The sequence below is a fragment of the Adiantum capillus-veneris genome, chromosome 29, assembly GCF_014529385.1.
Source record: "Adiantum capillus-veneris isolate H3 chromosome 29, ASM1452938v2, whole genome shotgun sequence".
Classification (NCBI taxonomy): domain Eukaryota; kingdom Viridiplantae; phylum Streptophyta; class Polypodiopsida; order Polypodiales; family Pteridaceae; genus Adiantum; species Adiantum capillus-veneris.
In genome coordinates, this window is record NC_140959.1 from 35375759 (window position 1) to 35393803 (window position 18045).

At 42.7% G+C, this 18045-nt stretch overlaps 1 protein-coding gene across 2 annotated transcripts in view; it reads left to right on the forward strand.

Moving 5' to 3' along the window:
* The first annotated feature begins 8747 nt into the window (after window positions 1-8747).
* Window positions 8748-18045, forward strand: part of LOC147419034 (LOW protein: ammonium transporter 1-like protein) — an 84736-nt gene continuing 75438 nt past the window's right edge. The window contains exons 1-3 of one of the 2 annotated variants that reach the window (XM_086505687.1): window positions 8748-9007; window positions 9100-9159; window positions 9240-9338. In XM_086505687.1, coding sequence (XP_086361813.1) covers window positions 8771-9007; window positions 9100-9159; window positions 9240-9338 — 396 coding nt within the window. In that variant the 5' untranslated portion in view covers window positions 8748-8770. The remainder of the gene's footprint in view (window positions 9008-9099; window positions 9160-9239; window positions 9339-18045) is intronic. The other variant, XM_086505688.1, reaches the window with a different exon arrangement.

Genomic DNA, 18045 nt, shown 5'->3' on the forward strand with positions numbered 1-18045 from the left:
CGCTATGCCCCTACCCTCTCTATATAGAGGGTAGATATTATGTGTAGATAGAGATTAGTTATAGAGAGGGAGGTAGATAGGGAGATTAGGTGTAGATAGAGCGTAGAGAGAGAGTATAGATAGAGAGAGATTAGGTAGAGATGGATAGAGGGTGTACATAGTAATAGAGATAGATAGAGGGTGTAGAGATAGAGATATTAAGTGTAGAGGGTAGAGATTAACTCTCTCTATGTCCTCTCTATTTACCTATCTCCTCTATATAATCTACCGCTCTCTATCTACCTATCCTCTCTATATAGAGGGTAGAGATTAGGTGTAGAGAGAGGTAGATAGAGAGATTAGGTGTAGACAGATAGGGAGAGGTGCCTCTTTCTCTATGCCATCTCTATCTACCTACCCTCTCTGTATAGAGGGTAGAGATTAGGTGTAGGTAAAGATTAGGCAGATAGAGAGATTAGGTGTAGAGTGTAGAAATTCTATTTCTCTCTCTCTACCTACCCTCTCTATATAAAGGGTAGATATCAAGTGTGTAGAGATAGGTAGATAGAGAGATTAGGTGTAGATAAATAGGGAGAGGTATCTCTCTCTATGCTCTCTCTATCTATGTACACACATAGAGAGTAGAGATTAGATGTAGAGGGGGTATAGAGATATAGAGGTGTATAGATTAGGTAGATATTATGTGTAGAGAGAAAGGTAGATATAGAGATTGGGTGTAGATAGATATGGATAGGTATCTATCTCTCTCTACACCCTCCTTATCTACCTACCCTCTCTCTATCAAGGAGAGAGATAGAGGTTTATATATAGAGAGATTAGGTGTAGACAGATAGGGAGAGCATAGATATATAAAGAGAGAGGTACCTCTCTCTATACACACTCTCTATCTACCTACCCTCTCTATATAAAGGGTAGAGGTTAGGTATAGATTGCTTACAGAGAGATTAGGTCAATAATTACAAACTAATCTTTTGTAGATGTTGGACGAGAGACCACTTGCTCGGGAGCAGTCTCCATCTTCTTCCTTTGGTTGGTTCACGTCACATAGATGGGCCCCCCATCAGGGTGGAGATCGCATCTAGCGGAACCGGCTCTTGAGGATCTAAGTTAACACATAAATTTGGGTTTAAAAGTAGTTACTTAAAGGCGAGCTTGAGTGTAGCTATCTTTTTGTTGTCTGCAGCAGCAGGCGTTTGTCTGTAAGTGTGGTCCTCTTACAGTTTTGGTGGAGCTGCTCCATCTACTCACATTGCTCAGCCAATCATGGACCCGGAGCTACAATGAGGAGCACTCTCTGTAAGGCGTGGTCCTCTTACAGTTTTGGTGGAGCTGCTCCATCTAGTCACATTGCTCAATCAATCATGGATCCGGAGCTACAACGAGGAGCACTCTCTTTGCGAGAGAAGTATCTGGGTTCAATGCAAGGCTTGTTTGGCCACTACACTCCCCAATAGCTAGCAACTTATGGTCTTTCATAGCAGACCACACTGTGGAGGAGTCAAGGAGGGACTGATCCATATGTCTAGAGTGTTGCATCAACAACACCCCATTCTATCGCGCCTTCTTGTTGACCCATCCCCTTCCATTGTAGTGACCCACACCATTGCACTCTACACCTGCTTTGCCTGAGCCTCGTCGATAGTCCACAGTTGGTCAACAAACATCTACCAATAGCACACATAGGTGATCCTCTCAAGGTAGTGAGCACCGTGATAGTCGAAGCGGCAGGGGCTCTTACTAGGATGCCTATTTTGGTAGTGGCGGGGGGGCTGTGTCACCTATTTAGGAGCATGCCGCTCCAACTGTAGAGGATGAGTACTTTGCGTCCATGTGCCAGATACACATAGGTGCTAGTATAGGGTAAAATATGGTGGTGAGGTTGATTTTGGCACTACCTAGGGTAGAGCATTTCGACACCACATGCAGATTTTTAGACACTCAACATATAAGAATTGTTTTGTTAAGTTCAAAGAGCAACATCCCTACCATACATGCTATGTCGAGGGAGCATTGCATTCTCTCTTTTTTAGCCCCTCCAATGTGTGTTTCTCCATGCAATGGTTGAAGGGGTATACAAAGAAATTTCTAAAAAATAAGTAATCAAGTGTATGGTGTGCCACAGCCAATCAGTTCACAAATCAAGAACGAAACTTTCATGGAAGAAACATGGTTGATGCAGAGTGGGAATGGGCCATGCAAGAAAAGATTGACGAAGCGGCAATGGGCTCATCCCTTAGACAACAATGTGAAGCTTGGGCCATGAAAAATTTCCATGCACTATAGTTTGGTAGGCAAAGAATCTTGGAAAGACAAATATGTAAGCATTTTTCAATCATGCAAGCTTCTACAAGAGATATTTTAACTTACAAAACTTTTTGGTTATCTTTAACTTAGGAAAATATCACTCTTAACTCGTCCTACTAGAGACATGGTCAAGTATCTAGAGAGCACATGGAGTTTGATACTTGGTGATGGTTGTTGGAAAACAATCATATCTCTAATGAGCAGTTGGATGTTGTAGTTGGATTTTGCAAAATGGTAAGAATAATCAATAAATGTTGTAAAAATTATTTTGAGTTATTGATTTATTTAATTTGGTTTTGGTTGTTGTAGAGTTAGAGTGATCACACTTATGTACCTCTGGATGAGGAAGAGGAGGACTTAGATTGATACTTTTCTTGTAGCTCTCTTTTACGAGCGCAATGGCACAACAAACTCATTTGTGCATAAAACTCATTTGAATTTTTGACATTATTTATAATTTAATTTCAATATTGTTCTTACATGCTTTAGATTATGCAGGTAAGGTGTGACATGTAATTTAGAGTATGTTGTGTTGGGGTGGTAAAGCCAAATGTGCCCGCCTAAGCGTTGGGCGGTTGAACACTAACTAAGAACTAACACCGACCATTCATTCTACATAAAACCAATAAGGACTCATAACCCTAAACAATATTGTGTTTGAAGTCCACCATAGCCTCTGTCTCCTCTCTTCTTCTCTCTTCTCCATTGATGCACACACACACACACACACACACACACACTCGCTCACACACTTCATGTTGTTAATTTCAAACTTTGCAGAAGAAATTTCTAAAATTTTTGCACAGTTTGGGATATATCTACTTCAGACAGTAGGGTGGTCTACTTTTGCGGGTTCGTCTACTACGTACACGTTTTGTCGCATACTCTTTCTGCAATCTCTGTCACACTCATATTCGTTGTAAGATCTTGAGGGTCTATTAAATCAGACAAACCACCATGGCGGTTACAGAATAGGATTTATGTGGCTGATGTAAGATCTTCTAAGGTTTATGTATTGACAAAAATATGAAAGCCTATTTTTGAGAGTCGTGGTAAGATTTTATTGAGCTGGGGGATTCTCAAATGTGGAGATCCTTTTGGTGATATAGGTTTTGGAGCATGCCCCCGATATCCCCACAGTTTTGGCATTGACATAGGATGTATGTTTCTGCGGTTAGTGCAATATTGGTGAGCATCTGCTAAACCGCCATTGTTGGCATTGTTTGCGTTTGGCAGTGTTCAGTTGGTAAGAGACACTCTTCTAGAGTTGGAGACACTGATAGTGGCAGTTTTTTGAGATTCTATCTTGCCAAGTTTAGCCACTCTAATTAGCGTTTCAGTCATTGTACACATTTGTTTTTGGTTTAGAAGTCGGTTTTGCAAGGGAGACTCTACCAAAAAAATTAGGTTTTCTATCATCTTGTTTATTTCAGCGGATCTATCACTTTGGTTTCTTGTCGAGTGATGGATTCATCATCGAAGAACTCTTTGATCAACATTGAGAAGTTAGATGGCACTAACTTTCCATTTTGGAAGGAACAAATTTACAATGTCTTAGTACAAAAAAAAGCAGATCCACCAAATAAAGATGAAGGGGATAAAGCTTGAGGATATGGATGATTATGATTGGCAAGATTTGGATGAGCTTGCCATGTCCACTATCATGCTGACTTTGTCAAAGAATGTGTACTTCAATGTGAACATGGAAAAGACTAGCTATGAGCTGTGGAAAAAGCTATGTGACTTGTATGAGAAGCAAAGTGCAACATCATAGGTTTATTGGCTGAAAAAGCTAGTTGATTTGAAGATGGATGAGGGCACATCCATGTGCAACCATCTCAATGAGTTCAACACAATTTTCAGTGAGCTTTCTACACAGGGAGTCAATTTTGACGATTCTGTCAAAGTAATGTTTTTGCTAGTTATGTTAGCAAAATATTGGGATACTTTTCACATAGCCATAAGTAGCTTGGCACCTCCTGATGGTTTAGCATGTGCTGATGTTGAGGACAATTTGCGTATTGAAGAGGTTATCAGGAAGAAGCTGATGCTTCTTGTGGCACTATCAATGCTCTTGTTGTTCGTGGTCGATCACAGGAAAAGGGCAAGTAGAATCAAAGAATAAATCTCGCAACAAATCAAGTGGCCAAAAAGAAATTGAGTACTATCATTGTCACAGAAAGGGTCACATGAAGAAAGACTATTAAAAATGGAAATAGGAGAAAGGTAAAGACAATAAGTAGGAAGAATAGATTTTGATGGAGATATTTATCTCGCATCTGCCATGGATTCAACATTTTTGGTTGCCATAGATGACTATGCTTTACAGGATTGGGTTCTTGACTCACATGCATCTTCTCATGTGACTCCTCATAGGGAGTGGTTCAGTACATATGATGCAGCCCGTAAAGTCATGCCGATCTTGGCAATGATTTTGCTACATAGTTGGTGTCGGTGATGTGCAGCTGCAATTTTAGAATGGTTCTTCATTCATGCTCAAGAAGCTTACCAAAAGCTTGATTAGTATAAGACAATTGGATGACGCAAGATATTATTGGTGATAGTTTGTGGGTGGAAGATCACCAAAGGGTCTTTAGTGGTAGCACATGGTTTAAAGTCTTGAACTTTGCATATGCTACATGTATCCAATGTTAAAAACCATGTAATTTGTGTAATCGAGCAGCCAAGTGTCTCGTTGTGGCATCGTCGGTTAGGACATATGTCTCAAAAGGGAATGAAAATCTTGTCTCGTTTTGGTTATGTTCCTGGCTTCAATTTTTTTGGCTTTTTAGTTTGTGAGATTGTCGTTATGTAAACAAACACAGTCATCACACAAAAGGGGTAGCACTTGGAAAAGTGAGCCGTTAGAGTTAGTGTATAGTGATGTGTGTGGGCCTATGCCTAACGTAGCCATAGGGGTTTCATTGTACTTTGTTACATTCATAGATGACTTCTGAAGGAAAGTGTGGGAATATCCTTTTTCAAAATTTTAGAATTTTGTGGCATTAGTGTAGAACTAGTCTGGCAAGAAAGTCGAGCGCTTAAGGTTAGACAATGGTGTGAGTATGTCACTAAAACCTTTCAAAAAAAGTGTGATTCAAAGGTATCAAAAGGGGGTTGAATGCTCCATATAACCCTCCACAAAATGGTGTTGCTGAGAGGATGAACCGTAGCATACAAGAGAAGTTACATAGCATGTTGTCTAATGCAAATTTGCCTAATGGATTTTGGGTTGAAGCGTTAGCAACTATTGTCCATCTTATTAATAGATCTCCTACCAAGGCTTTATATGAGAAGGCAACTGAACAGCTTTGTTTTGGGAAGCCACCTTCTTACAAGCATCTTAGAGTCTTTGGCTGTGAAGCATATTTCCATGCTCCAAAGGAGTTCCGAAGCAAGCTGGATCCTAAGTAAAAGAAATGCATATTTCTTGGCTATGGAAATCCTGGAGAGATGCGATTTCGGTTATGGGATCCAGAAGCTAAAAAGATTGTTTGTGGCAATGAAGAGAAGATGCATAAGAAGGAGAAGATGCATAAGAAGCTTGTGCATATACTGAAGGTCAAGAGAGTTTTCCAAGAAGATGGAGTTATTCACAATAGGACTGAAGTACCTAATGTTAGAGAACAAGGCCAGGATCCTCCTGTAGTACAAAATGTTGCTGAGGGGCAACATACTCAACCACTTATTAGAAGGTCTACAAGAGTTTCAAGGCCTCCTAATAGATTTACTCCCTCATTGGACTACATTACGTTGACAGATTGCAAAGAGCCCTCCTGCTACTATAAGGCAGCCATGTCAATGGATGACAAGGGGAAGTGGGAGAAAGCCATGCAATCAAAAATGGATTTGCTACACAAGAATCAAACTTGGAAGTTGGTTTGGTTGCCTAAAGGTAAAAAAGAATTACCATGCAAATGGGTGTACAAGCAAAAAATTACACCTCATGATAATAAACCCAAGTACAAGGCACGACTTGTTGCTAAAGGATTTAAGCAGCAACAAGATATTGACTTTGATGAGATATTTTCTCCGGTTGTCAAGATGACTACTCTTTGGTGTGTACTTGTGTTGGTTGCAAAAGAGGACATGGAACTTGACTAGATGGATGTCAAGATAGTGTTCTTGCATGGTGATCTTCAAGAAGAAGTTTATATGCAGCAACCATAAGGTTTTGTTGAGAAGGGCAAAGAAGACTTGGTGTGTCAGTTAGAAAAGACACTTTATGGTCTAAAACAGTCATCAAGGGAGTGCTATCATAAATTATACTCATTCATGCTCTCTCAAGGCTACAAAGGTAGCAAAATGGACCACTACCTCTACATTAAGCAAGCTCAAGATGGTGGTTTGCCGATTTTGGTCTTTTATGTGGACGATATGTTAATTGCCAAGAAATGCAGGGATGATATTTCATCCTTGAAGTCAGAGTTACATGCAAACTTTGAAATGAAAGACATAGGTGAAGCAAGCCATATCCTTGGCATGCGCATTAGGCGAGACACATGCAAGAAATTGGTCTTTCTATCTCAATCTGAGTACATTGATAAAGTGCTCAAGCGTTTCAATATGGAGAGGGGGAAGGCATTGAGTACTCCATTGCCTCCATATGTGAAACTGTATAAAAATGATTGCCTTAAGTCTAAAGAGGAAAAAGCTACAATGACACAAGTACCCTATTCATCTGCAGTTAGGGGTTTGATGTATGCCATGATTGCTACACGTCTTGATATTGCTTTTGCAGTGGGAGTAGTTAGCAGATATATGTCAAACCCATGCAAGAAATATTGGAGGCAGTGAAAGGGGTTATGCGATATTTGAATGGTACAAAAGACATGCATTTTCTTTGGAAGAAAGGAAGCATGTATAATGGGTTACACAGGTGCAGATTACGCAGGAGACTTGGAGAAGAGAATGTCAACTTTAGGCTATGTCTTTGAATTAAATGGAGGTGAAGTTTCATGGCGATCTCGTTTGCAAAATTGCATTACCTTGTCTACTACAGAGGCTGAATATGTTGAAGCTTCAGAAGCTTGCAAGGAAGCTATAGCTTAGTCAACTAGTGGTGGACTTGGGAATCAGTATTGAGATGCCTGTGTCACATTGTGATAGCCAAAGTGATATACAATTGGCAAATAATCCAGTGTTTCATGCAAAGACAAAGCATGTGGATGTGAAGTATCACTTCATTCGTGAGGTGCTTGAAGACAAGCAATTGCAGCTTGTCAATGTTCACACATGTGAGAATCCTACTGATCTTCTAACAATAGGCTTACCTTCAGAGCGGTTTGCACATTGTTGGGCATTCATGGGCATTGGGTGGATGATCATAGTCATTGCCTACCTGTATTGTATGTATATATACATACATTGTCACCCGAGCTTAAAGGCATATTGTTCTTTAAGTGGGAGGTTGTTGGGGTGGTAAAGCCCAATGAACTAACACTAACCATTCATTCTATATAAAAACAATAAGGACTCATAACCCTAAACACTATTGTGTTTGGAGTCCATCATAACCTATGTCTTCTCTTTTCTTCTCTCTTCTCCATTGCTGCATACAACACGTGCGCTCTTGCTCGCGCACTTCATGTTGTTAATTTCAAACTTTATTAAATTTTTTAAATCATAAAGTTTTCAAATTGCAATTGATATTTGATATATTTTATACAAGTCAAGAATAAAGATGCTCATTTGGGCCATTCACTTTGGATGGCCCAAATGAGCATCTTTACTTTTGAGTATTCATGTAGTGGTAATATGCATGGTCATATATGTGGATATATTTCCATGCCTATTATCGTGCATATTGTTGTTGGACCACTATCGCGGCTTTTGCTGCTGTTATTGCCGCGTATGCAATATTTTCTCTTTCTATTTTCCTTTGTTAATGTGTGACAATAATAGCAATTTTGATCTTTTCCTCTTATAGTGATAGCACCACCATAGAGCCACTGACAACACGAAATCGTCACAGATTTCGATGACACCACCCAATAGAGCCAGCCACGATGCTGCTACAAAGGAGAAGAGATGGCCGCCATAGCTCCCAATGTGAGAAGCTCCCCATACTGCCCCCATGTCTTTGTGTTACTTTAGGAGAGTGTCACTTACATTGTATATGTATTAAGAGACAAGGCCCCCATTTTGTATATTTGGACCACTACCTCATAGAAGTGACTTCATTATATGCACACTCGTCAACTTTCCACCTACAGTGACCCGCTTCGTAGTGCTACTATGCCTAAAACGGTATAGTTTTAAAACTAAGCCAGTTGAATGCCGGTCATTCTCTTTTTCTCTCTTCTCGCGCTCCTTCTCACTACACCTTAGTGACAATTAAGCCTCGCGTGACTATGCCCTAATATTTGGAAGGGATAAGCACGTTCCCCTGTGGGCCCTCTGGTGTCTCGAGAAAAAAAAAACTAGCTGATAACTGCCAATAACGTTCAAATTGCTCCTCAGCAAAATGGCTATGACGAGTTGCTTCAGCTCATCCACTCTGCTTTATTCCCCGCATCAATCGAGGGGCCCTCTCTGTCTCAACTCCTCAAACCAGAGAGTGCTCACCGCTACCTGCAGGCGAAGTTCCATCTCCATCGCCCTCCGAGCCTCTGCTGCAGATGGAGCTCAGCTCACTCAGAACAAGGATGGGGATAAGGAAGAGGAGGAGAAAGCTTTGCAGCAGCGCATGCAGGCTCTGGCTGTACGATTTTGCTTCTGCCCTCTTTGACCTTCCCTTTTCTGTACTCTTTGCCTATCTCTATTTTGACCTTCTCATTTTGTTTATGTGTGCAGAATAGCATGGTTTTGCCTGCCAACTATTTCGGCCAGCTACCAAATGATCTTAGAAGTGACGTAAGGCACAGCCACTTTCCATTCATTTGTGTGTGTGTGTGTGTGTGTGTGTGTGAGTGATATGGAGTGTCCATCCATAGGTAGAGAGCAGGAACGAGTCAGACAGACAGGCAAATGGAGCCAGTGGCGACACAGGAAGAGATGTGGGAGGCTTGGATACCGTCAGCCTATCGGGATCAGTGCGTTCATCTGCTCATTCCACTCAACAAGTGTCGCCTTAAGGAATTTTATCTGCCTTGGAAATGCCTAGATGAGCGCCATGCGTACGAGAAGTGCGAGTACGAACTGTTTATGGAGCGCGTATGCAAATTTGAAGCCGCCAACCGTTCTGACTAATTTCTAGGATGCGGATGCTCTTGTTTTAAATATGTAGACCATGTGATGCGTGATTCACCTTTTAGAAATGGGTCAATGTTGTTTATTCAGCCTTCTGGTTGAATTACAGAGGTGAATTGCCCAACTATGTCGTTTACCAATCAATGGCACTGCCTTTTATTGTAAGAAGACTGCAACTTCATTTTTGCTGTCTCAAATAAATTTCCTCTCTTAGTTGGTGGTGTACTCAGAAGGCACTTTCAAAGTCCTGAAACATGCATTTTGATCCTCAAAAAAAAGTGTGTGAAAGTGTGGCATGCTAAGCTTCCTTTAAAGGAGCGATTGTTTATGTGGAGATGCATAGTCGGGTCCTCCCAACTGGCGGGGTTTTGCACTCCAAAAGATTAGCTTCCTCGCGATGTGTTCAGTGTGGTGCCAACATTGAGAATTTTCCACATTTACTGTGGTCTTGTTCTCATACGAAACAGGTTGTAGACTATATCTCTACAACTCTTTGTGTGCGCTCCCTTGGAATACCTTTTGGTCGATATTTCTGGCTTTTTGGGGTGCTTGCGCTGTTGTTTTAGCCATATGCACACTTTTTCGAATGGGTTAGATTCTGGGTGCTATGGATAGTGTGGAGTGCACGTAATTTCCTCATGTTTCAGCAGATTCAAGTGGAGTATGCACCCTTCTTCAAAACATCTCTTCGGCAGTCTCTCAAAGCTGCCTATGACTTGGAGGAGCTCCCCTCTCTACATTACGAGCTCGACTGTTTCTGATTTACCACTCGTAATATTTTCTATGGGTTTTCCTTGACTTGAGGTTTCCCATCAGTAATTCAATCTGACATTACTAAAAAAAAAAAAAAGTGTGTGTGTGTGTGTCTGTGTGTGGGTGTGTGTGTGAGAGAGAGAGAGAGAGAGAGAGAGAGAGAGAGAGAGAGAGAGAGAGAGAGAGAGAGAGATTGAGATTTTATTAATGTTTGAGAGAAGCCAAATTGGCCTATCAGACGAAACAATGTAGTAAATATCTCTATATCTTGTCAACGCCCCAACTAGAGCCGGAAATAGCTTACAAGACACGACCGGAGGCCTTTGATTCATCTGGGAATGCAAGCCAAGTGTCCCTTGTAAGAGTATCAGTAAGAGGTACAACCTTTGCGTCGTTTGCCATACCTTCCTCTAAAGACCGGACATGTCCTCTACTCTCTATCAAGGCAACAGAAATTGGGCAAGAGTGCTATCTTATGGCAAGTCTTTGAGTGTATCTGGTGAAGATACTGGGAGATGAACCAAGTGTGTGAAAGCCACAAGATGGGTAATGTTAGCTTCCTTTTTGCAATCAGAAATTGATGCAATAGTGGTTGACCCAGACTTCTTTGGGCAATTCCTTAGAATCTGTCGTGGACCACCACACTTGTTACAACTTACCTCCTCCTCATAATTTCCTGTAGATTTAGAAGTGTCATCCTTGAGATGTTGTTGCTTGTGCTTCGATATCTTGGATGGCTGGCTGTCTAGTCAAGGCCTTAGAGAGCCTCCTCTAAATCGAGAGCTCCATAACTGATCCTCCTGATCCAAAACCGTGGGAATAAGCTCCTCCCAAGTCAAATTAGTGATCCCTTAATCAAGCCTGAGTAGAAGGTTTGTACATTGGTGCGAGACAAGTCATCAAAATGATAGCCATATTTTGTGGAGAGATTAGCTTCACCGCCTGAAGAATCACCTGCTGCTCTCTCGTATCTTTTGATTGTGATCCTTCGTAGGGTTGGACTTCCAAGGGTCCAAGGTCCTCAACCGTACCTCCATCTAAGCTCTCTTCATATGTTGTAAGCCTTTTTCAAGTGAGTCAAGGTCTCCCTAGCCCCCGCCATACTTTGATATTGTCCAAGTCCTTACCCAATTCAATTTAAAGTACAGGGCCCAAGTATTGAGCAGATCCTACCATCCATGAGTGTTGGTATTGGTAAAGCTTCTCCGACTTCTTAGAGAGAGTGTACGGTTCTTAGGAGCTATTGGCTGACCTTTGACAATGCTATACGAATGCCCCCAAATGTCCCTATTTATCATTACTCCGGTGTCGAAGACCACCACAATAGGAAGTAATCTTGCCAAATCCATGTCCCAGCCAATAATGGCAAAGAGCGTGTCTCCGTTAGGAAGATTAGAGCGATCAGTGCACACCAAAGGAGGCGGACCACTCTCCTGGCCCTGAGATCCAATCCTCGCCCTGAGATCCAACTATGAGCTTTTGAGTTGCTACAAAAATATCTGCTATTGCAGTTGGAATTACGGTAGTCGCGAGCTATTGGCTGACCTTTGACAATGCTATACGAATGCCCCCAACTTTTCCTATTTATCATTACTCCGGTCACCGGTGTCGAAGACCACCACAATAGGAAGTAATCTCGCCAAATCCATGTCCCAGCCAATAAAGGCAAAGAGCGTGCCTCCGTTAGGAAGATCGGATCATCAGTGCACACTAAAGGAGGTGGACCACTCTCCTCGCCCTGAGATCCAACTATGAGCTTTTGCGTTGCTACAAAAATATCCGCTATTGCAGTTGGAATTATAGTAGTCGGTGGCACCAACTGGCCCCCAAATGGGCCCTCCGAAGGGATTTATATTTTACTCATTCTAATTACCATATTTGAAAAAGCCGAGTATTGTTATTGATTGTCACTATCTCTGCCTATCGAGACTTGGCAATTTGTGTACCTTTTGTCTCTCCGGAATTGAACCCTAATTCTCTCACCTTGCACCACCTTGGTAGGCCTATATCCTACCATCAGAAGTTGATGGAAAAAAATCTTGAAGAAAGCTTCACCAACGTCAAGGTCTTGCAATTGGTGAAGTCCGAAGTTATCATGATTCACGGCATTATTGGACAACCCCGTATTAGCCTTTTATATGATACACACAAGTTGGGATTTGGTGCATGTATGATTAGCTGTAGAATTACTGCGGTTATCCGAGTAGCAAGATACCATTGAAGATGCTATAACATGAGTGATGAGCCATTTGTAGAGTTTTTACTTACACATGTATGGCTTAATCTTTGAGAGAAGCATAGCAGATCCCAACGGGTAGCTATCCTTGGTCACACAGGCAACTTGACAATGCCGCTTGCTCGACCTTAGTGCTCTCGCATCCCACTCAAATGCAAGACTGCATGATGTTGATAGGATGAGCCATTGTGTGGCATCGCGCATCTGCCACCCTAGGAGGTGAAGCTTAGGCCACGGCCCGTAGCAAAGCGCACGCCACCGTGCATAGTCCGAATCATCCAAAAAAACGATCTACCGATGTTGAGATGCTCGATCATCCAGCATTAGGCAATAAAGCCGCATAGAAGCATGTTGTTGTGGCCAAAATGCAGGGAGGACAGGGTCTTGGGCACCCAACGACTCAAGGATGACTCTCTTTCTCATAGACGCGGCTTGAAGCTTCGCCTCCAGGCACCGGGTGCCATATCATGCCACGCGCTTCCACCACCATACATGTCGTTTTGCATGCAACGTCTTGGGGTCATGTTGGGGTGAGGGATAGGTAGCGACGCCACCCACTTGCGCCGAGTATCTCCCCGTCAAGGGCAACGTGGGCCAAGCCTATCGAGTCTTGCCTCCCGAGTTCCATCTAGCCACATGGGGTTCGGACCTTCCGTAGCGATACAAGCAGCATATAACTTGTTGTGGGGAAATGCTTTTCACATTGCTTGTTCACACTGCAGCCCAATTAAGAAAACTCATTGTTGTCGGCACCCCAAACCTTAGACTCGGCTCCACCGTCCCTCTAGCCTGCTGAGCTTTGTTAGCCACTCAAAGCATGTTGGGTTCCGCGAGATCCGAAGACGGTCCATAAGAAGCCAAGCCCGTGAGAAAAAGGGGGGGGGGGGGCTTTGCACTTACTAGAGGTGGGGTTTGCATCCCACGTCTAAAGAGCAATGCGTGGAACCCGTTGCCTCATCTTATCCATCCCTTGCTACGTAGTTCGCCCCGTTCTTGCCTTCACTACCCTTAATAGTTGCTCACAATTTGGTGCGAGTTGACAGACCTCCCAAGCGCTAGAGACAGAATAGAGAGGACTCTCACGCGGCGTAAAAAACGGGAGCACACTACTCAAGAGTCTTAAGTGAGGCCAAACTTGAGGTAGTGTGTACTTTTATCAAGTAGCTTGTTTCATTTGATAACTACCAATAACATTCAAATACCTCCCCATCAAAATGGTGATGACGAGCTGCTTCAGCTTATCTGTAACAAACTTGGACAACCCAAGTCAAGATTCTACCGCGACACAGCAGAGATTCACTTCAAATTAATTAACAAAACCAAAAGAGAATTGACATGGCCAGGCGTAGTTCTGTAGACTGTGCCAAGAGATATTGGCCCCAAAGACTGGCACCCCTTTCGGTATTTATTTTTATATTAATCCGTGAGCAAAGTACAACTGAGCCCGCGGGTGCTCGTTCTCAGACTCTACGTCCAGATGCTCTGAGAAGTGAGCCCCCTTGGGTCACTTATAAAGGTTTTACAAGGGTTGCTAAAAGCAGAGCCCCAAAAGCATTTAACTTCAAAAGCCATGTCTCCCAAAAGCTAGCGTTGCCAAAAGCAGCCAACAGAAATTGCGGAAATCTGTACAGTTTCGCCACGTCATGAGTTTGTGACATACCCCCCTCTTGAAAGAATTGTAATCGCCCTCGATTACGCCTGCAAAACAGACAGAGACCATAAACTGTCTTAGTAGACACTGACTGTTAGTACCGACGCACTAGACACGACACATCTAGCACTTGTACAAAACGACAATCACATCACTTGACATCACATGACAAATCACAGACAAATTCATTCCAAATCTCAGACCATGACCATCGGCAACGTATTTAGTAATCGCATCTAGATCCATTCCGGACCTCAAGGATGCCCGATTATCTAATCCTTATTGCAATCATGTCTATAGAGATTTATGAGACCGAACTGTTGTAGTCATTTCGTCTTTCAGTTCGTACACAAGCAAGTCAAGTACAAATCAATCATATTCAGTTTCGGGAATTCGTGTCATAAAGTCATACAATAGAATACTGGTCAGCCCATTAGTATCCTTGAAACCCAAAGGGGACATCGGTGACTTTATTAAAAAATCGGGGTAATCCGTTGACAAAGGAGCGGAGTGACTCCCCTCTTGTGCAAACCCGTTGCACTAGATTCAGCCTTGCTGAATTTGGGGTTCTATCGGAGTAGACCATGCTAAACCGAATGCTTCAAGGTAGAGTTTCAAAATCTGAGGAGTATCTGCTAGGTCCTCCTCCTCAATCCTCTTCGCATGCAATGCAGGATAGTTCTTGAATTTAACCAAGAACCGCTTAATCGCTTTACCTTTTATCTTTCTGTCCTTGTTGTGTGCCAAAATCTGTTCTAGAACAAGTATCTCCTCGCTTTCCTCCACTTCAATAAATCCAGAACAACTGAATGTGCAATCTTAGAATGCCCATGTGTTTGCGGGTGGAATGATAATGAGAACTACAACCGTGTGCCAATGTTCTCCCAAATAGTCCTCCAAAACAAACTCGTGAATCGGGGATCTCTGACAAAGATTATTGTCTCAGGCATGCCATGTAGTTTGAAAATCTGTGCAATGAACAGTCTCGCTAAATGATCTGGCTTGCGGCTGTGTGACGCACAACATCGATTTCTTCATCAAGCAGCCATCTCATATGGAATATCGCGCTACTACCTCCTCATTTTGTATTCAAGCGAATACATCAAAAAGATCCAGATCTGTGGCGTACTGATCAACCATGTCCTCAAAGCTTCTATGATGAATTGCGGAAATAGCCAAGACTAGGGGCTTCCGAGACAAGGCATGTGCCACGAAGTTTTTCTGTCCCTGAACATGGACAATTTGGAAGTGAAACTATGACAAGATGTTAGCTCACCTCGTCTACTTTTCCGAAAGCTGCTTCTGTGACAAGAAATAGCGTAAACTCTGATGATTAGTAAAGATCGTGAAATCGGCTCCGAGTAGGTAATGTTGCCACTGAGTAAGAGCATGGATAACCACCAAAATGTCTTTCTCATATATCTGTGCTGTCAATTCCGGCTTTGAAAACAATCGGCTCTCGTAGGCAATGACATGGTCTTCTTGAATTAAGACCGCACCCAGACTACGACCACAAGCATCACAATATACTTCAAATGACTTTCGTAAATCCGGCAAAGTCAACACTGGTCAAGTAGTCAGTTTTTCTTTAAGTGTCTGAAAGGCAGTCACCTATGTCGGTCCCCACGAGAAAGGGACTTCTTTCTGTGTCAATATGTGCAAAGGGGAAGCTACCTCTGCAAACTTTCGAATGAACTGTCGCTAGTAAGAACACAAGCCCAAGAAGCTTCTAACTTTATGAACATTCTTCAAATCTGGCAGTCAGTATAGTTTCAATCTTGACCGGGCCCATTTGTACTTCTGCTGCTGAGACGATGTGTCCCAAAAAGTATCTCCGGCAAGGAAAATTCACTCTTTTTGGCATTGATAACTAATTTGTGATCCCGCAATGCTTGAAAGACCTGTAGCAGATGGTGTCGATGTTCTGCTTCATCCTTGGAGAAGACAATAATGTCATCAAAGGAAGTGCCGACAAAAGATCGATACTCTCGAAAAATCCTATCCGTCATTCGGTTGAAAGTTGCGGGAGCATTGGTAAGGCCACAGGGCATCACGAAAAATTCATATAAACCGAAACTTGTCCGAAAGGCTGTCTTGTAGACATCTCCCGGAGTGATTCGGATTTGATGATATCCGCTTTTCAAACCAATCCTGCTGAAACAAGAGGATTCCTGAAGTCGGTCAAGAATATCATCGATCCTTGGAATTGGAAATCTGTTTTTGATAGTGATTTTATTGAGAGCTCTGTAATCAATGCACATTCTCCAAGATTCGTCTTTCTTTAATACCAACAACACCTGAGAGCAGTAGGGTGAAGTACTCGGCTGGATAAGACCATTTCTAGAAGGTCTCTCTTGGTTCATGATCTCTTCATTTTGGGCTCGGCTAACACGGTAAGGTGGCTGGTTAGGTGTGTGCTTCCAGAAATCAGATCAATGGTGTGACCCTCAGGACGAGATGGGGGTAACTTGCCTGGCAGGCCCTCAGAGAAACAATCAGCATGTGTGTGGAGAAAATCTTGGCGTTCTTTATCAAGTTCAAACATGTCGTTTTGTGTTCATCATTTAACTCTTTCAAGTAGATCGAGTAAACAAAGAGACTGGATTTCATAAATTTGGAAATGGCCGAAGCGGATACAATAGGGACGAACTCGCCCTTCAATTTTATATCAAGTACAAATTTTCGGCCCTTTTCATTCGTCAAGGTTGCTTTCTTTGCTTGGTAGTCGACCACGGCGTTGTTCTTATGGTACCAAGGGACCTCAAGAGAACATCACAGCCTTCCAAAGGCATGATGTAGAAGTCCTTGTGCCCTAAATACCCCTGACAATGCAACCGAAGTTTGCCAATGACAAGTGTAATGGCTATGTCCCGTCCGGGCGCCGCTAGAACTGCCTCTGCAGGTGGTCCCATCCTGTCGGGTGTAATCTCGAGCTGTGCCGCCAATTGAGGTGAAATGAAGTTGGCCTTGGCTCCTCCATCGAAGAAGATCAGGGCTTCTTGATCTTTCACTTTGCCCCAAGCTCGGCAAAGTTCTGTACTTTCATCTATTTGGCTTGGGTCAGTACCCATGTAGTCTCGTACCAGTCTTGCTTTCATCTTGCCTTTTCTGTCACGTTACTCTGCTGCTCTCGAACTCTCTGGCCTGTCTTCAATCTGTCCTTGCTGTGCCGTTTTGGGGCACTTTGCGGAGATGTGTCCTTGTTCCCCGCAACCAAAAAACTTCCCCTCTCTGATATAGTTTGCTCTTTCTTGAAGAGTGAGTCGGGGTCGTGTATCCTTATTCTTCTTTTCTTGGGAACTCCTTTTCTTTCTACTTTCATTGTTGGAGGTCTGTCGGGTTCTCTGAGTCAAGATCTCATTAGTGGGGTAAGTCAAATTTCCAGAACGTATCAAGAAACCCCGTTTCGCTTACCCATTAATCCTTGGATAGAATTTGACTTTTGTTCCAGGCAGTAGTCTTGGATCTCTGTAGGGAGTACACAACAAAACCGCTCAATCTGTTCCTTAAAAGCGACCTTCTTAAATGAAGAGGTTGGTAGAAAAGAGTCCCAAAACCTCTCGCAATAAGCTTCCAAAAAATCTCCCTTGGTCATCTGAAGATGGTTCCAAGAGGTTCTTATATCCCATTCGTACTCCAGGTCAGCCAAGAAGAAATGAAGAGCCTTCTGAATTTCAAGCACTTGATTGGAGCTTCTTTCCTCAGAAGAAGAGTGGACCACCATGTTTGAGCGTTTGCTTTGAGAAAAGATGTAGCCCTCCTAATCTTGAAGTGCTTTGAGTAATGCCCTTCGGAGAAGGCTATGTTAAACTGTTGGATGAAGGCCAAAGCCCTTGGAGCATCTCGGAATCTAGAAAAGGATTTAAATTTTATCGACTATCCACCTTCTTTAAATTCTTTCTCTTTCTTG